At 36.8% G+C, this 27,158-nt stretch overlaps 1 protein-coding gene across 8 annotated transcripts in view; it reads left to right on the top strand.

Moving 5' to 3' along the window:
* LOC132486175 (survival motor neuron protein) overlaps positions 1-25,339 on the top strand; it is a 45,027-nt gene extending 19,688 nt beyond the window's left edge. The window contains exons 7-10 of one of the 8 annotated variants that reach the window (XM_060093006.1): positions 1,096-1,206; positions 11,072-11,122; positions 19,426-19,451; positions 25,019-25,080. In XM_060093006.1, the coding sequence (XP_059948989.1) occupies positions 1,096-1,206; positions 11,072-11,119 (159 nt within the window). In that variant the 3' untranslated portion in view covers positions 11,120-11,122; positions 19,426-19,451; positions 25,019-25,080. Of the gene's footprint in view, positions 1-1,095; positions 1,207-11,071; positions 11,123-13,857; positions 17,250-19,425; positions 19,452-25,002 lie in introns of those variants that run through there. The other 7 variants (XM_060093007.1, XM_060093003.1, XM_060093005.1 and 4 more) reach the window with 7 other exon arrangements.
* Positions 25,340-27,158: the final 1,819 nt, after the last annotated feature.

Below are 27,158 nucleotides of genomic sequence, written 5' to 3'. Positions count from 1 at the left end.
ATTCAGATTAAACTTTCCTTTCCTACACAGTTTGGGATTTAGCAGAACATAGGTAGTTCGGAAATGTCACAGCCAGGTTCTGATGGGTAAAAATTCGGACTAAACTTCAGGATTTGTTTTGTTTTGTTTTGTTTTTTGGCTGCGTTGGGTCTTTGTTGCTGTGTGCGGCTTTCTCTAGTTGTGGTGAGCGGGGGCTATTCTTCATTGTGGTGCCCAGGTTTCTCACTGCGGTGGCTTCTCTTGTTGCAGAGCATGGGCTCTAGGCACGCGGGCTCAGTAGTTGTGGCTCGCGGGCTCTAGAGCGCAGGAGCAGTAGTTGTGGCGCACAGACTTAGTTGCTCTGCGGCATGTGGGATCTTCCCCGACCAGGGCTTGAACCCGTGTCCCCTGCATTGGCAGGCTGGTTCTTAACCACTGCGCCACCGGAGAAGTCCCAGGGTTTTTGTTTTTAATGACCTTCTGCTACCCAGACTCAGTCCTCTTATAGCCCATATTATTCATGCTTCCTTCCCGGCACCAGTTATCTCATTCTAAGGGAGATAGTGCCTATCCAAAAGGATTTAATTACACCATACCTTAGGATTAATGTTTTACCCTTCCAAGCATGGTCTGATCACGTAGACTGTCCAGATATCTAATGACAGACTTTTAGATATCAACAATAAGCAAAATACAAAGACACTTTTTGGCAGACTGCACTGGAGTGGGGGCAGTGCAGATGTTCTAGCCAGAACTTTTACTTGAAACGCTGTGTGGGTGTTTTTTGAGGAAAACTATAGAAGTATTTATCCTTGGTCTTTTACCTATAGCTTCATAATGGAACAGAAAAATAGGTCTAATGAAAGCAAAATGTTTAAATATTTTATGTGACCTGTTACCTTTTGATTCTTATTCAATTTAATTTTATTGGTCTCTTGTTGTTGTTACTGGTTGGCTTTCTCCAAATCCCAGATTTTTAAAAAAAATTTTAACTAGGAGATGACATGGAATGTAGGGAAAGATACAACTAACATCCAGCATTCTGTACGTAAAATAGGTTTCCAGACCTTATGTTTTTGTCTACTGATTTTAAAGTGTATCTTTCTCCATTTCCAGATAATTCCACCACCACCTCCTATATGTCCAGATTCTCTGGATGATGCTGATGCTTTGGGAAGTATGTTAATCTCTTGGTACATGAGTGGTTATCATACTGGTTACTATATGGTAAGTGATCACTCAGCATCTTTCCTGACAGTCACTTTGTGGTTTTGTGACTTTGTTTTGTTTGTGACTAAAAAGTGGTTTCTTATGTTAGGTAAATCCTAAGAGTCGAAAACTATAGGCAGGTTCAGTTCCAGACCACTGCAATGAAGTGAGTGTCACAATTAAGCAAGTCATGAATTTTTTGGTTTCCTAGTACATATAAACGTTATGTTTACACTATACTGTATTCTAGTACGTATGTAATAGCATTATGTCTTAAAAGCAGTGTACATACCTTAATTTTAAAATATTTTATTGCTGAGAAAAGCTAGCTACTATCTGACAACACAGGGTTGCCCCAGCCTTCAATTTGTGCAGAATACAGTATCTGCAAAGTACAATAAAGCAAGGTATGTCTGTACCTTACGGTTTTAAACAATACAGCTGAGGCTAAAATTACTCTTGTATTGTCCCCACTAAGTATTGTTGTAGTGCATTTAAAAATCTTTCATATTATTAGGTTATTTTTATTACAGTTGGCCCTCTGTATCCATGGGTTCTGCATCCAAGCATTCAACCAACTGTGAATGTTCGAAGAAAAAAAATTCCAGAAAGTTCCAAAAAAGCAAAACTTGAATTTACTGCATGCTGACAACTATTTACATAACATTAGATATTATAAGTAACCTAGAGATGATTTAAAGTATAGGAGAGGATGTGCGTAGGTGACATGCAAGTACTGTGCCATTTTATATAAGGGACTGGAGCATCCGCAGATTTTGGTGTTCAGTGGCAGGGCGGGATGGGGGTGTATCCTGGAACTCATCCCCCCACCGCCATGGCTATCAAGGGACAAATGTGTACATTTTCTAATTTAATGAAACTTTTTCTAAATTTTTTCCAATCTCAGTCTTTCTGTTTTGATTTGAAATAAAATGGGTTGTAGGAGATGGAAAAAGGAAGGATAATACCCCCCACCCCCCCACCCCGCCCCACCCCAAAAAAAGGAAAAGAAAGACAAAAAAATAGGTTATTTTTGTGCACAGTGAAAATCCGGTGTGATAAATGCCAAACTGGACCTTAGGGACTGAGGCTCCAAACTTCTCGTTTTATGCATCTATCTGTTGCAGACATGTTCTGTTGTAATTTAGCAGGAAATTTTAAAGTTTTTAAAAAATGAAACTAATATGGCATGCTAAGATTATGATGTGATACTTGAATTTTTAGTTAACTAATATATAGAAGAAATTAAACAACTGACTTGAAGATGTAATTTTATAAGTATATCATCTGTACATTCCTCCACCAATATTCTTTCTTTAAAGCTACTCTTCAGCTGTTGTATAACCCTGATATATTTGTACGGTATGATGAAGTTGCCCTTTTAATGACCGTAACGATAAGGGAAACTAAATTAATAGATCGTAATGTGTTTTGAGACCAGTCATCTGATAACTTTCTAAGCTTCCCCCTTCTGCACTTCAAATTTCTCTGCATGTTTTCTGTAAATTATGAAATATAGTCCTTTCTCGGTATCTGCAGGCGATTGGCTCTAGGATCCCTGCAGGTACCAAACTTCAGGGATGCTCATGTTCCTTCTAGAAAATGGCATACTACTTGCATATAACCTACACCCATCCTCCTGTGTACTTTGAATCATCTTTAGATTACTTATAATACCTAATACAATGTAAATGATATATAAGTAGTTGCTGGTATGTAGCAAATTAAAGTTTTGCTTTTTGGAACTTTCTGGAATTCCTTTTTTCTAATATTTTTGATCTGCAGTTGGTTGAATCTGCAGATGTGGAATCTGTGGATACAGAAGGCCAACTGTATTTTGAAAAATAATTATAAATAAAGTATTGGCATAAGTTATGTTTATTTTTAAATTTTTTAGACAGGAAAGATAGAGGGGGCAAAATTCATCCATAGTTCTAGTACCCAGATGCACCATATTTTGCCTTGTTTTCAGGTTCATATTATGCAAAGGTTCATGGCTTTGTTTGGTTGTTGTTGTTAGTGTAAACTTTTTATTGAAATATGCAAGCAGAAGAGTACACATATTAGAAGTCCACAGATAGATGAATTTTCACAAAGTGATCATATTTGTGTAATCAGCGCTAATATCAAGAAAAAGACCACAATCCTAAAGTTTCCTTTTATACCCTTCTAGTCATTACCAATCGCTTTCCTAAGGGTGACCCTTTTCCTGACTTATAATGTCATCAAATTTTTTAATTTTGTGAATAGAATCACACATATACTCCTTTATGGCTGGCTTATTTTGCTCAGCACTTTGTGAGATTAATCTACATTGTTGTGTGTGGTTGTAGCTGTATTTCATTCCATTGTATACATATACCATAATCTGTTTATTCATTCTAACCATTGACAGACATTTGGTTTTGTTTCCAATTTGGGGCTATTAAATACTTTTAATAATTAAGCTTTATTAAGGTACAATTTACATGGTATACAGGTTACCCATTTAAAGTGCACAGGTCAGTGGTTTTAGTTTTTATTATAGTCACAATTATGTAGCCATCACTATAATCAATTTTATTTTATTTCATTTCATTTCATTTTGTTTCATTTCATTTTATTTGTTTTTGGTCACACTGCACAGCATGTGGGATCTTAGTTCCCTGACCAGGGATTGAACCTGCACTCCCTGCATTGGAAGTGCAGAGTCTTAACCACTGGACCACCAGGGAAGTCCCTACAATTAATTTTAGAATAATTTCATTATCTACCCCCCAACCCCAAGAAAATCAAATACCCTCATTTTCCCCAACCTCCCAGCAGTAGGCAATGACTAAACTACTTTCTGTCTTCTTTTGGACTTGCCTATTCTGGACATTTTGAATAAATAGAAACCTACTGTATGGGTTCTTTTGTGTGTATCCTTTTTCACTCAGCCTAATGTTTTCTAGATCCATCTGTGTTGTAGCATGTATCAGTACTTCATTTTTTATTGCCGAATAATGGTCTGTTGTGTATACCACATTTTATCCATTTGGGTTGTTTCCACTTTTTGGCTGTAATGAATAATGCTGCTATGTACATTCGTGTACAAGTTTTTGTGAGGATGTACGTTTTCATTTCTCTTGGGTATATACCTAGGAGTGGAATTGCTGGATCACATGGTATGTGAAGGTTCAGCTTTGGTAGGTAACCAAACCAGAATACAAGTGTGTTGTTGTTGTTTTAATAATTTCAGACTTACAGAAAAGTTGCAAAAATAGTACAAGAATTACCATGTGTAGGTTCCCCAAATGTCAACTTTTTACCCCTTTAGGTTTCTCATTCATTTCATTTTTCCTTCTCTCTCCTCTCTCTTTCTCTGTATCTATCTATATTTTTCCTCCCGAAGCTATTCAGAATCAGTTGCAGATACGATGCCCCTAGCATTTAAATACACTATGTATTTCCTGAAAGCAAGAACATTCTTCTGTATAATCACCATATAGTTATCAAATCAGGAACTTAAATTGATTAATACTGATACTATGATCTTATCTACTGGCCTTATTCAGATTTTGCCAGTTGTCTTATGAATGTCCTTTACAACAAAAGAAAGTTGTTTTCTTAATCTAGAATTCAGTCCAGGGCCACGTGTTACCTTTTGTTGTCAAATCTCTTTAGTCTTACATGACTGACTTTTTAAATACAGTTTTGTCCTCATACCATTTACATTGTTTTGTATCCTTTAAAAATATATATTTGTTAATTACAAGTGATAAACATAAAACCTTGTAAAATTTTCAAAAATTAAAGATGAGACAAAAATCCTGTTGGTGACCAAAGCCATGCCCATAAATTGGGAGACTGAGATTGACATATGCACACTACTATATATAAAATAGATAACTAATAAGAACCTACTATATTGCACAGGGAATTCTCATTCAATACTCTGTAATGACCTATATGGGAATAGAATCTAAAAAAAAGTGGATATATGTATATGTATAACTGATTCACTTTGCTCTAGAGCAGAAACCTAACATTGTAAATCAACTGTACTCCAATAAAAATTAATTAAAAAAAAAAAAAAAGCCAGGCCCAGTTTCTACCCTTCTCCAGAGGTCACCACTGATATTAGTTTGCCGTATAACCTATCAAAATCTCTTTCTCTGTGTTCAGGTATATATGAGTGCTCATGAGAAATGTACTGTTTTTATGTTCATCTTTCTATATATAAAGACATTCTGTAAGAGTTTAGCTCAGGATTTCCCTGGCAGTCCAGTGGTTAGGACTCTGTGCTTCCACTGCAGGGGGCACAGGTTTGATCCCTGGTTGGGGAACTAACATCCCGCATGCCACGTTGTGCAGCCAAAAAAATGAAGTTGGCTTTTCTTACTCGTCATTCTGTTGGTGACCAATTTCACTAAATTTACTGACCATTTACTTCAACTATATTCTTTCTAACTTCCCTGGTGATCACATCATTTCTCTCCTCCGCTTCACAGACAGACTTCTTCAAAAAATTATCTCTAGGGGCTTCCCTGGTGGCACAGTGGTTGAGAGTCTGCCTGCCGATGCAGGGGACACGGGTTCGTGCCCCAGTCCGGGAAGATCCCACATGCCACAGAGCGGCTGGGCCTGTGAGCCATGGCCGCTAAGCCTGCGCGTCCGGAGCCTGTGCTCCGCAACGGGAGAGGCCACAACAGTGAGAGGCCCGCGTACCGCAAAAAAAAAAATTATCTCTAGTTTTCCTCTTTACTTCCTTATCTCACATTCTCTTCAGGCCTGTCAGGTAGACTTCTGTCTTTCCTACTGTATTGAGATTTTTTTGTTTTTAAAGATTTTTTAAATGAATTAATGAATTTATTTTTGGCTGTGTTGGGTCTTCGTTGATGCGTGTGGGCTTTCTCTAGTTGCAGTGAGCAGGGGCTACTCTTTGTTGTGGTGCGCGGACTTCCCATTGCGGTGGCTTCTCTTGTTGCGGAGCACAGGCTCTAGGCACGCAGGCTTCAGTAGTTGTGGCGTGCGGGCTTAGTTGCTCCACAGCATGTGGGATCTTCCCGAACCAGGGCTCGAACCCATGTCCCCTGCACTGGCAGGTGGATTCTTAACCACTGTGCCGCCAGGGAAGCCCTGTATTGAGATTTTACCTCCAGATTGCTGACTCAGTGGTCAGTTCTCTGCTTTATGTCTCTAACCTCTCAGCAGCATTTTAATATATTTGACTACACTTTGGAAAGACTTTTTTCTCCTGCCTTCAGTAACACGTTTTAATCTACTAGTCTGATACCTTCTTCCTCAGCTGCTCCTTTTAGACTCCTTTAACAGCTTTTCCTCCTCTACCCAATATCTGTGTGGGATTCCTTATGCCCAACCAATAGCCCCCTTCTCTTCTCTAACTATAAACTCTCACTAGGTGACCTCATCTGCTCTAGGACTTAAAATGGCATGTCTGTACTGGAAGTTCTCAGATGTCTAGCTCTGAATTTGAGACTTGTTTATCCAACTGCCTATTTTCCCTCACCACATGGATGTCTGTTAGGTACATCTCAAACCAAATATAGCTAAAACTGAACTGTTAGTGTTATTTCATACACCTCTATTCCCACAGCCTTTCCATCTCAGTAAGCAGTAACACTGATGCACTAGCAACACCATTTTCTCAAGCCACAAATGTGGAGTTAGCGTTGATTGATTCCTCACTTTCCTTCACTTTTTATAACCAATTTGTAAGAAAGTTCTGTTGACTATTTCCATACAGATCCTGAATCAATGCACTTTGATTTCTCTCCACTAATACCCATTCAAGATACTATCATCTCTTTTTTTAACCGAGATATATTGTCCAAATGTTCGTTCAGGTCCCCATTTCTTTTAATTGCATGGATGTACCACATTGTGCTTATCCATTCATCAGTTGATGAACATTTGGGTTGTCTCATCTTTTTGGCTACAATGAATAATTCTGTTATCAACATTTGTGTATAAAATTTTGTATGGACGTATGTTTTCAGTTTTCTTGGGTATATATTTAGGCATAGAATTGCTGGCTCAAAAGTTCGCTGTAGCGGAACCATGGTCAGGGAGCTAAGATCCCACGTGGCTCTCGGCCAAAAAACCAAAACATAAAACAGAAGCAATATTGTAACAAATTCAATAAAGACTTTAAAAAAATGGTACACATCAAAAAAAAGTCTTTAAAGAATAAATAAGTAAATAAATAAAGTGACTGCACCATTTTATTATAACCACCAGTGATGTGTGAGGGTTCCTATTTCTCCACATCATCACCAACACTTACTATTGTCTCCTTGTTTGATTATAGCCATCCTAGTGGGTATGAAGTGATATGTTATTATGGTTTTGATTTGCACTTCCCTAATGACTAAATGATGTTGAGCATCTTTTCATGTGCTTGTTGGCCATTTATATATCTTTTTTGGAGAACTGTCTGTTCACATCCTTTGCCTATTTTTTAAATAGGTTGTTTGTCTTTTTGTTGATGAGTTGTAATAGCTCTTTATATATCCTGGATAAGACATCATTATCTCTTACCTTACTGCAGCAGATCCCAAGTGTTCTTTTTTTTTTTCCAAGTATTCTTTTTGCTTATGAAATTTCATGTCCCATCCTGCCAAATCCATTCTGAATACAGCAGCTAGAGTGATATTTTATTTTATTTTTTTCAAATATTTATTTATTTATTTGCATGGGGTCTTAGTTGCACCATGCGAGATCTTTAGTTGCACCATGCAGACTTCTTAGTTGTGGCATGTGGACTCTTTTAATTGCAGCATGCATGCAGGATCTAGTTCCCCGACCAGGGATTGAACCCGGGCATTGGGTGCATAGAATCTTAGCCACTGGACCACCAGGGAAGTTCCTCCACACTCTTCTTACTCAGTACACTCCTGCAACACTGGCCTCTTTTCTTGCTCATGTCCAGATTTATACCTTCTTCTGGGCCTTCGTTATTCTTTAGTCTGGAACGCTGTTACCCTGTATTTCACTTGTCTGGCTTGTTACTCAGATCTCAACTGAAATTTCATCTTCCTGGTTAAGCTAGAAGTGATCCGCCCTCATTCTCTATTATATCACCCCACTTAGATTCTCTGTGTGGCATTTATCGTTCTTGGTATGATTTTCTTTACCTGTTTATCTGTCTCCTTCCAGTAGAGTGTTGAGCTCCACGGGAGCAGGGATCTTGTCTCTCTTATAACCTTGGATCTTTAGCATCTGGAATAGTGCCTGGTTCATAGTAAGTCTGGTTCAGAATAAGTTCATCATTTGCTAAATGTTGAACATTAGCAAGTTTTTCCTCTGGTAATTAGATAACCATTCTTATATATAAAGCTTCTTGCAGATTGTTTCCTTATGACATCTGGAAGTATCATTATTGGGTCAAAAAGTATAAATATTTTATTTTAGTTTAGTTTTTAAACATTTTAGTAGCTTTTGATACTGTTGACTGCCTTTCCACAATTCTTTCCATGTGTATTGCCACTGGCACAACTTGAAAATGTTTGTTTTACCACAGCCTTAAATAGTTATATACCTTATTGCTTTCTTCTTTGATAACTCTAGCAGCAGTTTAAAAATATGAATGTTCTAACGTGTCAGAGTATATTTGGTTTGAAGGATGACCTGGATGAAAATTAAAGTTGGTTAACTGTACTCATAAACATTCATATTTCACATACTTGATTGTACTGTTATTAAAACCTAGCAGATTTTCAACAGACTTTGAACTCTGGTCCTAACCAACAAAATGCAGATGTTTCTGGTTTTTTTGTGAGTTCAAGCAGCAGTTCCTAGGAAAGCAGCCTTGTCTAGTATATTTGCCACAAATTTAGGGCTAAGCTATGATTAACTTGTTCCAGAGAAATGATCTTTACTTTTTGCAGTATTATTTGTATATTTGCATAAATTAACATATAAACCTATGTTCATATTCAGAAGTGTAAGCAAATTGCCATTTCCTAGATCTTGCATTTTTGTCTCTTGGAAATTTTTACCATTAAAAAGAAGCAGCTACTGTTCATTGTCATGTTTTCCAATAGCTTATGTGTGTTTTAGAGAGCGTTGCCTTCAGGTAGCGATTCTTAACCATCGCTCCACAGAAGCATACATGATTGACAACTTTTCCATTACCAACCTGTTCTCATAAGAGCAGCCAGACAGGATTTGGGTCTAGCTCTTAACCTATACATTTTTCTTTTTCTAGAAATCCTAGCAGAATGCAGATGAATGAGAGTAATGTTATTGAAATAACATAGCACAGGCTCTAACTGCGGTACTTATTAGTAACAAATCCCCTTTAATATATCTTGTGGCCTCAAAGATATAGAGTAATAGTGAAGTCGAAAGCTAGTATATATGTAGGGAAAGATAGAAGGCATTGAGGCCAGAAGAGAGAAGAGAGGAGTAGGACATTCGTGCTAAATATGACCAGGAAAAACAGTAAATATTTGAGTCTTGATTTTTTTTAAGTTATAAAATATTTTTGTCTAGTGAGTACTGGTTTTTAATGGTTTTATTTTAATAAATGAGTATGACACATTATATATTTTATTTGACAGAAAATAAGATATATGTTCACTCAGAAACATCTTCAGACTTAGTGAAAGAAGAAAACTTTCTTAATTGCAGCCTAATAATTGTTTACTTTGGAGTCACTTTTTAAGTACATTTGAAGGCTGTAAACTTATTTTCTGATGACATTTTGTTGAAGAGAATTAATGAAATGTCTTATGTGAAACAAAATGTTCACGTCTGTATAAAATGTGTGTTCTTTTTTTTTTAAACATCTTTATTGGAGTATAATTGCTTTACAATGTTGTGTTAGTTTCTGCTGTATAACAAAGTGAATCAGCTATATGTATAATATATTCCCATATCCCCTCCGTCTTGCGTCTCCCTCCCACCCTCCCTATCCCTTAGGTTGTCATAAAGCACCAAGCTGATCTCCCTGTGCGATGTAGCTGCTTCCCACTAGCTAGCTATTTTACACTTGGTAGTGTATATATGTCCATGCCACTCTCTCACTTTGTCCCAGCTTACCCTTCCCCCTCCCCGTGTCTTCAAGTCTATTCTCTGTGTGTGCGTCTTTATTCCTTTCCTGCCCTTAAGTTCATCAGAACCATTTTTTCTTTTTCTTTTTTTTTAAGATTCCTCATATATGTGTTAGCATATGGTATTTGTTTTTCTCTTTCTGACTTACTTCACTTTGTATGACAGACTCTGAGTCCATCCACCTCACTACAAATAACTCAATTTCGTTTCCTTTTATGGCTGAGTAATATTACACTATATATATGTGCCACATCTTCTTTATCCATTCATCTGTCGATGAACACTTAGGTTGCTTCCATGTCCTGGCTATTGTAAATAGAGCTGCAGTGAACATTGTGGTACATGACTCTTTTTGAATTATGGTTTTCTCAGGGTATATGCCCAGTAGTGGGATTGCTGGGTTGTATGGTAGTTCTATTTTTAGTTCTTTAAGGAAACTCCATACTGTTCTCCCTAGTGGCTGTATCAATTTACATTCCCACCAACACTGCAAGAGGGTTCCCTTTCTCCACACCCTCTCCAGCATATATTGTTTGTAGATTTTTTGATGATGGACATTCTGACCTGTGTGAGGTGATACCTCATTGTAGTTTTGATTTGCATTTCTCTAATGATTAGTGATGTTGAGCATCCTTTCATGTGTTTATTGGCAATCTATATATCGTCTTTGGAGAAATGTCTATTTAGATCTTCTGCCCATTTTTGGATTGGGTTGTTTGTTTTTTTGATATTGAGCTGCATGAGCTGCTTGTATATTTTGGAGATTAATCCTTTGTCAGTTGCTTCGTTTGCAAATATTTTCTCCCGTGTTCTATGCTTCTAAATTCCTTTATTTTACTTACAGGGTTTCAAACAAAGTCAAAAAGAAAGAACGTGCTCACATTTCAATTAAGGAGTAAGTCTACCATCATTATAAAAGAGAATGTTACTTTTTAAATAAATTTTGTAGTTTGTAGAAAATATATGTTTAAAAATTGAAATATTGAAAAGTAGAAAAGTTAATGTAAAACAATATTAAAGACATTTTGATGCAAAAACTATTTCATAAAAGATTGATCTGAATCCCCTCTAGAATTCTTATGATGTCAAAGTATCATCTCAGCAAATACTTGTTGGTTGGTTGTATTGCAAGGAAAACATACCTTTATAATAAAGAGATCCTTAGAATCAGAGATGAAACTTTGCGTCACTGTAATCAGACAGTCAGACTTGCTTTTTCATTTGAGATGCAGTATGAAATACACTGTATTACCTATGAAGTGTTATGGTCAAAAAAGTTTAACTGGAATTTAAACAGACCTTTAGGATCTACTTTCCCATTTATCAGAAATACTGGGGATAGAGCAACAAGTTAAATGACACCACAAAAGAAATGATCAGACAGGTCCAGAACGTGGAATGTTGTAGAAGATAACTGGCCTCCTTTCTTCAAAAAGTCAGTGTCATGAAAGAAAAAATGACATGGAGTGGGTAACTATTCCAGATTAAAAGTGACTTGAGATATAACAGCCAAATACAGTGTGGCATCCTTCATTACTCATTAGACTCTGGTTTTGAAAAGCTATTTATAAGAGACTTGGGGGTTGAGGAAATTTGAATATAAATTGGATTTTAAATGATATTAGATAACTATTGCTAATTTTTTGAGCTGTGATAAGGGTGTTGTAGTTTCTGGAAGAATGTCTTTAAATTTGCATACTAAAGTATTTAGAAGTGAAGTGTTACAGTGTTTGTAATACATTTCTAAATGATTTAGCAAAATCTATATATGTGTGTGCATGAAGCATATATGGCTGTTATTGAATCTAAGTGGTGTTCATATGGATGTTCATTATACTATTTTTTTCTATTTTCTGTGTGTTTGAAAAGTACATAAGGAAAGTGTTCAGTATTTTTAACTAAATTTAGTATGAAAAGTACATAAGAAAAGTGTTCAGTATTTTTAACTAAATTAGTAAAATCTATGTGTCTATTATTGTATTCCCTTTTTACATATTATTTTACACTTTTGGTCCATATATTGGTCCAAATACTGATGTTTGTCATCAGTATTTTGTGCATGTGTGTGTACTATATCCCCACTTAATATCACATTTTTAATGTTTTTACATCTTCTTTCTATCAGCTTGTTTGCCTGTATGTTATGCCACTGTTCCTTTAGTTCAATAGCTTTTGGCATTCTCAATAACATTAGTAAATATCTTCTTATATGTAGTACTCGATTCTATTCTGTCATAGCGTTAGGGTAACTTTCTGTGTTGCGACTATTTAATAAAAGGTTGTGGACATTATGATTCTTAGTGGATGTTTCCATGTTGCCTTGAAAAGCAAATTTCGAAAAACATCTTTTCAAAATCTATTCATTCCTGGGAGGGATATTTTTTAAATTATATAAATCCTCACATTTAAAAGTGTAGTTACCTGTATTTCATTCTTTGATTAAAAGTCAGTTTTATTCAATTGAAGTTCTTCAGCTAGGTTATTCAGTTCGTCTAAAGAGATGAATAGAAAAACTAGGCAGGGGATGAATTGGGCTGAAGTATTCCAGGCAGAGAATGCAAAAGCTAGAAGCATTAGGGCAGTGTGTTTCAAGGCCTAAGGCTAGCCCAAATGTCATACCATTGTTATCCATTCTCCATCCATATAAGTTCCTCCCTTTCAATCTGTTCTCTGCTTATTCTATTACATAGCTTTTCACAGTTTATTATCTTTTTTTTTTTTTTTTTTTTTTTTTGTGGCACACGGGCCTCTCACTGTTGTGGCTTCTCCCATTGCGGAGCACAGGCTCCGGACGCGCAGGCTCAGCGGCCATGGCTCACGGGCCTAGCCGCTCCACGGCATGTGGGATCTTCCCGGACCAGGGCACGAACCCATGTCCCCTGCATCGGCAGGCAGACTCTCAACCACTGCACCACCAGGGAAGCCCTCACGGTTTATTATCTTTATTGTTTATATATCTGTCTTTCCTCTGTCATTAGAGGCAAAGCACTACATCTCATTCTTCATCATGTCTACAGTATCTGGCACGGTTTTTTGAAGTCTAGAATGGGCTTAGAGCAGAGATTGGAGGGAATGTCAAAGAAGAGAGAAAATGAAGTCAAAACAGCTTGTTTTCTGGCTTTCACTGTAGTAATTGCCCTTGTGGTTATGAAGAATCCTAGATGGAAAATCCCATGGTCTGTACCTATATTCAGAAGATAGGAAGTAGAAGGTGATATTTGAAGAGTATTTTTGCCATATTTGAAGAGTACCTTCATTAAGGGATCAGCCACAGATTACTTTATCTGAGTCATGTTGTAAGTTTAGCTTGTCTGTATGGTTGCCATTAACAGAAATAAACTATAGGGTTAATGGTTATGAACTTAAGTTATGTGTTGTTTGAAGCTCTTGGTGAATGGAAAACAATGAATTCAATTCAGAAATAAAATTCTGAAAGTTTAACTAAAGCAACTCCTGCTTCTGCAGAAATCCATGTTTATATACAGCAATCAGTAGAAGACATTCAGTATTCAGGTATTTCACAAAATACTTGGTGTTTTATCATTTTTGTGTATGAATTGTGGCCTTTCAAGAGGATTCAAGAACATTTTTACATCACTCTCATTTTTTTTTCCAAATACTTTTTTCGAGGTTAATTTATATACAATAAAATGCACAGATTGGGACTTCTCTGGTGGCACAGTAGTTAAGAATCCGCCTGCCAATGCAGAGGACATGGGTTCAAGCCCTGGTCGGGGAAGATCCCACATGCTGCGGAGCAGCTAAGCCCGTGCGCCACAACTACTGAGCCTGCACTCTAGAGCCCGCGTGCCACAACTCCTGAAGCCCGCGCGCCTAGAGCCCGTGCTCTGCAACAAGAGAAGACACTGCAATGAGAAGCCTGAGCACTGTGATAAAGAGTAGCCCCGCTCACCTCAACTAGAGAAAAGCCTGCATGCAGCAATGAAGACCAAACGCAGCCAAAAATTAAATAAATAAATAAACTTTAAAAAAATGCACAGATTTAAAGTGAAGAGTTTGATCAGTTTTGAGAAGGTATACCATTGTTACTACATCAAGATAAAAGAACATTTCCCTCAGTCCAGAAGTTCCTTTGTACCCCTTTCTAGTGATTCACCACACTTACCTATCCTGGCAATCACCATTCTGACCTCTGTGAATAAAGATTAGTTTTACTTAGTTTAGAACTGCAATCATACAGTATGTTCTCTTTTGCACAGGATTGTTTTAAATTATTATTACTCGTGGGTTCAGCTATTGTCCTGAGATTATATAATGCAACATATTTTGAAGACACCAAGTAATATAGTTGGAGAAGCTTTTGGAGAAACTAATTTCTTTTCTTTCTTTCTTTCTTTTTTTTTAAATTTTTTTAATGGAAGTATAGTTGGATTTACAGTGTTTTAGGTGTACAGCAAAGTGATTTCAGTTATACATATACATGTATGTATACCCATTCTTTTTCAGATTCTTTTCCATTATATGTTATTATAAGATATCGAATATAGTTCCCAGTGCTATACAGTAGGTCCTTGTTGTTTATTTTATATGTAATAGTGTGTATCTGTTAATCCCAAATTCCAAACTTATCCCTGTTCCCCCTTTCCTTTTTGGTAACCATGTTTGTTTTCTATGTGAGTCTATTTCTATTTTGTAAATAAGTTCATTTGTATCATTTTTTTAGATTCCACATGTAAGTGATATCATATGATGTTTGTCTTTCTCTGTCTGACTTACTTCACTCAGTATGATAATCTCTAGGTCCACCCATGTTGCTGCAAATGGGATTACTTCATTCTTTTTAATGCCTGAGTAATATTCCATTGTATATGTATATACCACATCTTTATCCATTCATCTTTCAATAGACATTTAGGTTGCCTCCATATTATGGCTATTGTAAATAGTGCCACTATGAACATTGGGGTGCATGTATCTTTTCAAATTAGAATTTTCTCTACATATATGCCCAGGACTGGGATTACTGGATCATATGGTAGCTCTATTTTTAGTTTTTTAAGGAACCTCCATACTGTAGGAGAAAGTAATTTTCTGAGCTTCGAAGTTCTGATCCTTTCATTACTAGTTATTGTGACACATAAATTGACCTTTTATATTTTAAAATGGCATATAATTTAGAGTTGAGCTGCATTCCACTTTAAATAAAACTTGGTTTCTAGGCAGAAGAAAGATGTGAAGCAGTGTACCTGAATATTAATGAGTCTTTGTGTTTAGATAAATACTTCTGGTTAGGAGTAAATAAAATCTTACATATATATATATATATAAAAGATAGCATAGCTACCTTGTTTGATACCACTCAGTTGTTAGGGGAGCAGGAATTTAATTTGAAATTTGTTTGCATACAAACTTCATGTTTTTTCCAGCTAAGCTGCTGATCTGGAACGTTGTACGTTGTTTGGTAAAATCTGGACCCTGTAGTTTCCCTACTCTTGCCATTACCTGTAGGTAGAATTTTGACTTCTAGGATATTGTTCATTTTACTTTTACTGCAAAATTTGTAATAAAAATTTAAATAAAATTTATTTTAAAAAATCTTACTTTATAGAACTTGGTTTCAGTAGACTCTTAGCTCTGTGTTAGTTGGGTTTTTATTGTAAAGGAAACTAGAAACTGTCACATCATATTTGTCTTCCCTTTACAAGTAATAATAGCTATATTTTTTGAATGATTACTGTGTGTTGCTAGGCATTGTTATTTCATTGAATCTTTTTTTAAAAAAATAAATTTATTTATTTATTTATGGCTGTGTTGGGTCTTTGTTGCTGCTCACGGACTTTCTCTAGTTGCAGAGAGCAGGGGCCACTCTTCATTGCAGTGCGCGGGCTTCTCATTGCAGTGGCTTCTCTTGTTGCAGAGCACGGGCTCGAGGTGTGCAGGCTTCAGTAGTTGTGACACATGGACTCAGTCGCCCCGTGGCATGTGGGATCTTCCCGGGTCAGGGATCGAACCCATGTCCCCTGAATTGACAGGCGGATTGTTAACCACTGCGCCACCAGGGAAGTCCCTCATTGAATCTTAATAGCACTCTCAAGTTAGTTACTATTATTCCCAAATGACTTGCTTTGGACCACATAGTAAGTGGTAGAACTCTGTATGACTTCAGAACTCTCTCCAGCTCTTAGCCCCCCAGCAACTGCTTCTGCCAGGCTCTGTGGTGTCTTGTCCTACACGTGCATAATTTAGGATTTGGGCAAGGACCTAACTGGGAATCCTACACAGATTTCTGGGGCTCCTTTAAGTCCCTCCTCTCTAGACCTTACCTCCTCAAATTCCATCTGCCTTATTCCAGAGCCTAGACTCCAATCCCTGTTTCTTCCACCCACTCAGGAAGAACAGTACTCTCTACTCAGGCTCCACCTTTCATGATGCAGTTTGGAAATTGTGTCCAGCCAAAGGGGGTGAATGCAAAGCTCACCTGTTTCCCTTTCTCAAGAATCTCACCCTGTGCTCTCTGTTGCCCAATGCCTGGAAACAGTTGCATCATAAATTGTGCCCAGTTTTATAACCTATCACAGGAAAACAAGTACACTACCAGCTATTCCTCCTATTTTTAAACAAACGTTTTATCATTTTTTTGAATACTTGGTTGGATGGCACAATTCATTGCATCACCTTTTCATTTTGGAACAATTAATTTTCAGTTGGATGATTTCTGAAAGATTAATCTGTTGTGATGGTTAAAACAAAATGTGCTAAACAATGATATTACACTCTATCTCTCAAGTACATAAGGTTCATATGTCAAATTCGGGGTTATTGGGATGTATGTGTATGTGTGTGTGTATATATATATATACTTCTCTATGACAGTAGTAGGTCTATTTTGGGCTTTTTTTGTTTAACTGTAGTTCCGTAGAATTATTTTTGTGAATTGTTGATTAGTTTCATGTATTGGGCCTCATAATCTAATTAGTGCTGTAGATCATCATGTGTTGTCATATTGCTTCCCCAAAAGAATAAATAGTTACTAAAGCCCTCATCCTTTACACTTATCGTAATTAGAATATCGACTTGTTATAGTTTATTTAAATTATTTCTTTCTCCATTGTTATTCATGTTATAAAATAAAAGTTCTAAAATACTTTGAATCAGTTTTTTGTTTGTTTGTTTGTTTATTTGTTTTGCGGTACGCGGGCCTCTCACTGTTGTGGCCTCTCCCGTTGCGGGGCACAGGCTCTGGATGTGCAGGCTCAGCAGCCATGGCTCATGGGCCCAGCCGCTCCGCGGCATGTGGGATCTTCCCGGACCAGGGCACGAACCCACATCCCCTGCATCGGCAGGTATACTCTCAACCACTGCGCCACCGGGAAGCCCTGAATCCGTTTTTGAACATTATTCAGTTTATTCTTTTAATTCTTTTTGTGTGTGTGTTTTTCTTAAACTACATTGTTGTTTGTTATGTATAGCAATCTGATAGGAAAATATATTTAAATGAAAAAAGGAAGATGCAGAACTGTGTGTATTATGCTTCCTGCCATTTGTGTAAATATACATTTACATATATGCATGTATGTGCATTGATTATCATCTCATGGCAATAGTCTAGTTACTACTGAAGAGGGACTAGAAGACATAGGGATGTGAGGGAAACTTCACAGTATACCTTTTTGTATTTTTTCTACTTTTGTGCTGTGTACATTTACTGACAGTAAAAAAATAAATATGTAATTAAGTTAAACTTGGTAAGATATTGATATATCATCTTACTCCTTTAAATTTTTTTCTTAATATTTTTTTATTGAAGTATAGTTGATTTACAATGTGGTGTTAATTTCTGTTGTACAGCAAAGTGATTCAGTTATATATACAGTCTTTTTTTTAAATTCTTTTCCATTATAGTCTATCACAGGATATTGAATATAGTTCCCTGTGCTATACAGTAGGACCTTGTTGTCTATCTATTCTATATATAAAAGCTTACATCTGCTAACCCCAACCTCCCACTCCACCCCTCCCCCAATCCCCTCCCCCTTGGCAACCACCAGTCTGTTTCTATGTCCGTGATTCTGTTTCTGTTTCATAGATAGGTTCATTTGTGTCATACAGTAAGCCCCCTACATACGAACCTTCAAGTTGCAAACTTTCAAAGATGTGAATGTGCCCCTCTATGCCAGCTGCTGTACTGTACTACTGTGCTTTTCAAGGTACTATACTGTAAGATTAAAAATGTTTTATTTTGGGGGACTTCCCTGGTGGTGCAGTGGTTAAGCATCTGCCTGCCAATGTAGGGGACACGGGTTCGAGCCCTGGTCCAGGAAGATCTCACATGCCGCGGAGCAACTAAGCCCATGCGCCACAACTACTGAGCCTATGCTCTAGAGCCCGCGAGCCACAACTGCTAAGCCTGCACACCACAACTGTTGAGCCCACGTGCCACAACTACTGAAGCCCGTGTGCCTAGAGCCTGTGCTCTGCAACAAGAGAAGCCATCGCAATGAGAAGCCCGCACACCACAATGAAGAGTAGCCCCCGCTCACTGCAACTAGAGAAAGCCCGCATGCAGCAACGAAGACCCAACACAGCCATGCATACATACATACATACATAAAAATATTTTTTTTGTTTTATTTTTTGTTCTTGATTGTTTTTTATGTATAATTTGTGTGAAAAGTATTATAAACCTATTACAGTACAGTACTATATAGCCGATTGTGTTAGTTGGGTACCTAGGCTAACTTTGTTGGACTTACAAACAAATTGGACTTACGAACGCGCTCTTGGAACAGAACTCATTCATTATGCAGGGGGCTTACTGTATTTTAGATTCCACATATAAGTGATATCATATGGTATTTGTCTTTCTCTGTCTGACTTACTTCACTCAGTATGATACTCTCTAGGTCCTTACGTGTTGTTGCAAATGGCATGATTTCATTCTTTTTAATGGCTGAGTAATATTCCATTGCATATGTGTACCACATCATCTTTATCCATTCATCTGTCGATGGACATTTAGGTTGTTTCCATGTTTTGGCTATTGTGAATGGTGCTGCTGTGAGCATAGGGGTACATGTATCTTTTTGAATTATGAACTTCACAGTATACCCTTTTGTATTTTTGTGCTGTGTACATTTACTGATGATAAAAAATAAATAATATGTAATGAAGGTACACGTGGTAAGCTATATCTATCATCTAACTGCTTTAAACTTTTTTATTTTTCCATTTTTATAGGTAATTCGTATAGTGTTTTATAATAGGTAAGTACTCTTTCCTCAGTATTTCTTGGAGAACACTTCATATCAGTATGTAAAACTGTCTTGTTTTAAACATATGCAAGATATTCTTTTTTTTTTTTTTTTTTTTTTTTTTTTGCGGTATGTGGGCCTCTCACTGTTGTGGCCTTTCCCGTTGTGGAGCACAGGCTCCGGGCGCGCAGGCTCAGCGGCCATGGCCCACAGGCCCAGCTGCTCCGTGGCATGTGGGATCCTCCCAGACCAGGGCACGAACCCATGTCCCCTGCATCGGCAGGCGGACTCTCAACCACTGCGCCAGGGAAGCCCTGCAAGATATTCTTATATACAGATGTGTACCATACTTATTTGATTGAGCTCTTACAGATGGAAGTATAGGTTGCTTCCAGTTGTTTGCTATTTAATACTATAGTCAGTGTTCTTTTACATAATTCTTTTTGTAGATGTCTGAATACATCCTTAAGATTATCTAAATAGATTGAATTAGAATCAAGAATTAGATTCTAGAATTAGAACTCCTGGATTGAAGAAGATACACATTTATAATTTTAAAAGATTTTTGCCAAATTGCTCTCAGTAGAGATTGTATTAATTTCCATTTCCACCGACATTGAATGAGAGTCTCTGTTTCCCACAGTCTAGCCAATAAGTTATCAGACCTTTGGATCTTTGTCAGTCTAATAGTTGGAAATGATTGTCTCATTGTATTTATAATTTATTTATCTTATTATTGTGAAGTTCAACACCTTTTCTTGTGTTTAAGAGAACTGTGTATCTTTTCTTTTCTGAAAACTTTAAAAACATCACCTTTGCCTACTTTTCAACTGGGATGTGTGTTTTTCCTTTTTGATATGCAAGAATTCTTTGTGCTCTGAATTACAAATACTTTTCTCCTAGCTTGTCATTTCTTTTGACCTTGCTTATGGTTGTAGTGGTTGTCATTTTGACAGAAATATTTGCTTTCTGTGTAGTCATAGTGTTTAATTTTCGTATAGTCAGAATCATCCCGCCTTTTCAGGCTTTTCTTCTAATGCTTCTACTGTTTAATTTTTTTCCTATATCTATATGGTAATTTTTCCATTATCATTTTAGATATTTGTGCTTCCTTTCTCTTTTCAACTTTTGCTTATAAAATTTTATCTGCAGATGATCCTCATTATTCATAGATTCTATATTTGCAAATTTGCTAGCTTGCTAAAATTTATCTGTAATCCCGAAGTCATTATTTATGGAGCTTTCACCATCATTCATGGACACGTGCAGAGGGTGAGAAATTTGAGTCACCTGACAGACATTTTCAGCTGAGATAAAGCTGAAAACGTGGTGCTCTGTTTTCTTGTTTCAGCTTTCATACTGTAAACAAAGGTCATTTTCACAATCTATTTAGTTCTACATTTTTTACATTTTTCTGTCTTTTGCGCCTTTTGACTTCACTCTTTAAAATAGCCCCCAAGTATTGTACTGTAGTGATATCTAATGTTCCCAAGTGCAAGAAGGCTGTGATGTGCCTTACAGGGAGAATACATGTGTTAGATGTGTTCAGGCATGAGTTGTAGTACTGTTGGCCATGAGTTCAGTGTTGTTGAATCAACAATATATATGAAATAGTGTGTCTTTCAACAGAAACACGCGTAAGGTTATGTACTGATGAGCTGGTAATGTGACCAGAGGCTTGCAGGAACCTAGCCCTGTGTTTCTCCTAGGAGTAATGGCTCCGTATTCACAAATTCATTGTTTGTAGTGACTTTTAAAAACATAACTGCCATGAATAATGAGAATTGACTCATGTAATTTCAAGTCATTTTACAGTTTACAGAATAAAGAGATAGTGAAAACAACTTTGTTAGCAATTTCAATGAGAATTTAAATACAGCAAACGCCAATTTTTTTTAACATCTTTATTGGAGAATAATTGCTTTACAGTGGTGTGTTAGTTTCTGCTTTATAACAAAGTGAATCAGTTATACATATACATATGTTCCCATATCTCTTCCCTCTTGCGTCTCCCTCCCTCCCACCCTCCCTATCCCACCCCTCTAGGTGGTCACAAACCACCTAGCTGATCTCCCTGTGCTATGCGGCTGCTTCCCACTAGCTATCTGTTTTACGTTTGGTAGTGTATATATGTCCATGCCACTCTCTCACTTTGTCACAGCTTACCCTTCCCCTCCCCATATCCTCAAGTCCATTCTCTAGTAGGTCTCTAAGAAAAAAAAAAATGTCATGAAGAACCTAGGAGTAAGACGGGAATAAAGAAACCCCAATTTTTATTATGTATTTTCCTAGTGTTGAATGTTTATATATATCTCCAAATTAGATAATATTCTTTGAATGCAATTAACTGTTCATTGGCTGTTATGCATGAACCTGAAATATATTTATCTTATAAATACTGACTAATAAATTTTTTTTTTGAATTTTTGAATTTTATTTTTTATACAGCAGGTTCTTATTAGTCATCCATTTTATACACATCAGTATATACATGTCCCAATCGCCCAATTCATCACACCCCCACACCCACCCCCCGTGGTGTCCATACGTTTGTTCTCTACATCTGTGTCTCTATTTCTGCCCTGCAAACTGGTTCATCTGTACCATTTTTCTAGGTTCCACATATATGCGTTAATATACGATATTTGTTTTTCTCTTTCTGACTTACTTCATTCTGTATGACAGTCTCTACATTTTTAGACATTTAGACATTTAGGCGTTTAGACAGACTCTAAATTTTAAATGCACCTCTGCTATGTTCTAGCTTATCATTACCTTGATTCTTCATGCACTTGGTTCGTCAAAACAGTACTTTTGAAAGCTTCGATTTGTTGGAAAAAGACAGATGATAGCTATCCTCTGTGTTGCCTAATAGCAAAACATTTCATTTTTTTATAGATACCAGTTAGAATGATCTTATTGTTTTTCATTTCTACATATTTATTACCTTCCAATTACTTTGTATACACATCTGTCTTCCATATCCGTCCACAAACTGTAAGTAAATTTTAGTGTACAAGCATTATGAAAGATGAAAGAATATTGTCACATGTCCTTTTAGCAAAATGGGATGGTTCAGGTTTTTAATCATAAAATATTATATAATGAAGTCCTTCCTGTTGAAGGACTAACTAAATTATACCATATTTTCTTTTTTGCCATGAGAAATATATCAGTTCCTTAATTTACAAAACAGAAACAGACTCACAGACTTAGAGAACGAACTTACGGTTACCGGTGGCGGGGCGGGGGAGGAAACAGATAGTTAGGGAGCTTGGGATTGACGTGTACACACTGCTATATTTAAAATAGATAACCAACAAGGATTTACTGTATAGCATAGGGAACTCTGCTCAGTATTATGTAACAACCTAGATGGGAAAAGAATTTGAAAAAGAATAGATACATGTATATGTATAACTGAGTCACTTTGCTGTACACCTGAAACTATCACAACATTATTAATCAACTATACTCCAATATAAAATTAAAAGTTTAAAAAAAAAGAAGGATATCATTTCTTGAGTTTGGGAAAATTCACCTAAGTAGAATATGTCATCTGAAGACTCATCATCTGAGACTTTACTTATATGAACAATTTCACCATTATTAGTCCAGAATAAAGACCAAAATTTTTTTTCTTAAAGGGTTAGATAGTAAATATGTAAGGCCATAGTTTTCCAGCCGCTGGCCTAGATGTAACTCTCTATCGCTTTACATTCATCTTCTAATTGCTTTAATAATTTTGAAATGACTTTCTCTGTCGATTTTGTTCTCTCTGCTATTATGGACAGAAAATGAAAAAGTCTGAATTCTCAACTGTGTTCAGGGAAAGCTTTAAAAAAAAAGAGAGAGACTACAAGGATTGTATCTCCATACTTCCATTAAAACTTCTTGAAAGATAATCCAGTACTTTGGACAACAGAATAAGAAAACTGAAGGATGGTGTAATAGTGATGCTTTATTTCACTGCTAATGATTTATTTCATCATCATTTTAGGTGATTCCATCCTTTCATGTCCTTATTTTAGTCTTTTTTTTTCTTATGCATAGCTAGAGGTCGCTGGTGAATGCTACGTATTGCTACGTAACAAATTACCCTAAAATTTAGCACCTTAAAACAGCAAATATTTATTTATTTATCTTTAGTTTCTGTGGGTCAGGAATGCGGGGCAGCTGAGGTGGGTGGTTCTCCTAAGGCTGCAAATCAGGTTGTCAGCCTCAAGGCAATAGTCATCTCAGAGTTCTACTGGGGCTGGAGGATCTACTTCAAGCTCACCCAGATGGTTGTTAAGAGGCTCTCTTGCTACCTGGGGTTCTCCATAGGCAGCCTGAGAGTCCTCACGAACTGATAGTTGGCTTCTCCAGAGTGGGTGATCCAGTACAGAATGAGCAACAGCACACATACTTTTATTTACAACTTAGTCTCTGAATCACACACCATCACTTCCACCTTTTTCTATCCTTTTGACGTAAGTGCAGCCCACAGCCAACTGGAGGGGATTAGACAAGGGCAGGGATCATTGGGGACCATCCTGAAGACTGGCTACCACAATGAGTTAAAATAAAATATATCCTGGGATGAAGAATAACAAAATGTTTCAAGATAAGGGATAGTAAAATCACTAAGATTCTATATTGTAGATTTATAAAAGAGTCCAGTAGAGTTACAGCATACTTGCAAGATAGGAGTTTTGTTTATTTTTTTAAATAAATAAATTTTCTCTTTGTTCTTTGGCAGACCTCTAAAAGTGAGTCATGAATGTAAGGACAAATAGTTAGAACTGATCAAATAAGAAACTCAGAAATTGGGAATTCCCTGGCGGTTCAGTGGTTAGGACTTGGTGCTTTCACTTCTGTGGCCCAGGTTCAATCCCTGCTTGGGGAACTAAGATCCAAAAAAAAAAAAAAACTCAAAAATTAAAATTGGGTTCATTGGACCCAGATGATATACTCGGGATTAATTTCCACTTTCTGCTTTCCTTAGAAGTTTTAAAAATTTTTTCTTCCTATCTGTTGTTTATTAAAATGGATATTTCAGGACCATAAATTTTTCTCTGACAATTTAGTTGTATTCTGTAGAATTCTTATTTTCTAGATATTCCAAATTTCAAAATTTTGTTTTTAACTCTAGAAATGTTTTAATTTCAGGTTAATTTCAATTAATTTCAGTTAATTAATTTTTAGGTTAATTTAAATTTCAGTTAGGTTTAATTTCTAGTTTTATTGTAGTTATAGAATGTTTGTATTGTTCTAATTACTATTTTTTAACACATAGTTTTGATCATTGTTTTTAATATGTTTTAAATTCTGTTAGATCAAATACCAGTGCTCCTTAAGAATTTTTTTAAAAAATACTCTTGCCCATTTATTCCTTCAAATGAATTTCACAATTAATTTGTCTAAATATCTAACTATCCCATAAAGATTGAAATTAGTATTGTTTTTTACACTAGCATATTTTTATTCTAATTTTATTTACCATGATGCGTGTGTTGCTTTATGTTTTCTTCTTTATGATTTTATAAGAAAATAGATTTTTAAATTTCATAATTGTATGTAGACTTTTTATCTTTCAGATTCAGGTGCAGCTCTCTCCCAAGGAGGATGGTATATTGATGTGCCCTGGTCGATGTGAACAGAAGTTTCATCCTTTTCTTCATGAACACTTGGATGGGTGCATGTCATCTTCATTTCCCCTTGTTGCATGTGACTCATGCTTAAATAACCAGTTAGCTATTTTGAGGGAGTAATCAGTTTGAATAACTGAACAATGGAAATATGAGTGATTAAAAGAAATTCAAGGTCACACACAGTGCAGAAAGTCAATCTGTCAAAATCACAGCTGAACCCATTTGTATATTGTAACTTTCTTAGTAAGTATGTTAAGATTTTTATCAATGCCTTTAAAAATAAATAACTTTTTTTTTTTTTAAACCTTGACTATCTGAATATTTTTCTTTGGAATATATATGGTAGGTTGGAGTCTTTCTAAGATGTAGAGAAAACTACTCAGGCTTATTTGGGTAAAGGGTAGTATTGTAAAGATACAACCAATTGTAAAACAATGTTGCTGATGATCCAAGGTTAGGGAACAAAGCCTAGCTGAAGGTGAATGTCAGAGGACTGGACCTGGCCAGTCAGGAACCAAGGCTGTGTTCTGTTGCTTGGATGTCATATTGTCATTCTCCTCCTCCACCTTTTCTTATCTGTCTGCCTCTCTTCTAGCCTCCTCCACACCCTCCTCATGCGCACTGCCTAACATGATTGCCCAGGCCATTCTCTCTTCATCATTACCTTGCGGTTCCATCTACCATCCATTTAACTATATGTGTCTCTCAGTTGAGATTCTCTGGAGAAGTAGAACATAGTACTGTTTTAGTTTAGTCTAAAGGATTGGTGTTCATATGCCTGAGATTCTCCCTAGTCCATTTAGCTGTGGGAGAAGATGCTAATATGTAAGTTACATTTCTTTCAGAGGTTTTGCTTGGGTAAACTTCATGTGCCTAGCATATTAGTAGCTGTCCAGTCTTTTTTGAATAAATAAGTGAATATTCAAGTGCTTGGTAAGTAAGCTTCGCAGAATGGAATGTTCTATGGCTTAAGCTTTTTTGTACAGGGTAAGTAGAATTTTATCATTTTTCATGACAATTAGCTAATATTTTATATTAATTGCCTAAAATATGCCAGGTTAAATTTAGCTATGAAGGTAGCTTATTTGCTTTCTAAGATTTTTGGATGTTACCTCCCTTAATATTGTACCTAATACAGTTGGAGAGTAGTTGTAGGTTCAGGAAAGTCATTCATTTCAGCAAATATTTATTCAACTTTGTGTCAGGCACTGTTCTAGGTGCTTGGGAACAAAACAGATGAAAGTTCCTGCTTAGAGTGGTGGGAACTAGCTAGCAAACAAGTGAAATTTATAAGGTGGCACGTAATGATTCATGTCACAGAGAAAAGGGAAACAGGAAAGGGAGCTGGCAGAGTGGGACTGGAAGCAGGGATGCTTTTTAAAAAAAGAACAGGGAACTCTAATTGAGGTGACATTTGAGCAGAGATCTGCAGAAAATGAGAGCCATTCACTTAAGAACCTCCCAAGCAAAGAAAATGGCAGGTGCAAAGATCCTGAGACTAGAGTGTGTTTAGCATGTTCAGGGAACAGCAAAGAAACCAGCTTGGCTGGAGTGGAAGTGAGCAAGGAGGAGAGATTAAGGTCATATGTAGGCCATTGCAAGGTCTTCAGCGTTTCTTGGGAATCCATTGGAAGGTTTTGAACCAAAGGTGTTGCATGATCGGATGCATAAAAAGAGGCTTCTGGGGGGAATTCCCTGGGGGTCCAGTGGTTAGGACTCTGGGCTTCCACTGCAGGGAGCACGGGTTTGATCCCTAGTCGGGGAACTAAGATCCCACATGCCGAGCAGCGTGGCCCCCCAAAATAATAATTTAAACAAAAAAGAGGCTTCTGACTGCTTTGTTGAAAATAAACCATAAGTTTCAAGGGAGAGAGAGCAGGCCGAGTAGGGCTTAGATCTGAGTGTATTTTCCAAGTGGAGCTCAGGATTTGCAAGTAGATTCCATGTGGAGTATGAAAGAAAGGAGTCAAGAATGACCCCCAAGGTTTTTGGCCTGAGCAAGTGGGAGAATAAAGTAATGAGATGGGGACTTCCCTGGTGGTGCAGTGGTTAAGAATCCACCTGCCAATGCAGGGGACACGGGTTC

The sequence above is a fragment of the Mesoplodon densirostris genome, chromosome 3, assembly GCF_025265405.1.
Source record: "Mesoplodon densirostris isolate mMesDen1 chromosome 3, mMesDen1 primary haplotype, whole genome shotgun sequence".
Lineage (NCBI taxonomy): Eukaryota > Metazoa > Chordata > Mammalia > Artiodactyla > Ziphiidae > Mesoplodon > Mesoplodon densirostris.
Note: the sequence above shows the minus strand (reverse complement) of the source record. Positions and strands in the feature narration are given on the sequence as shown.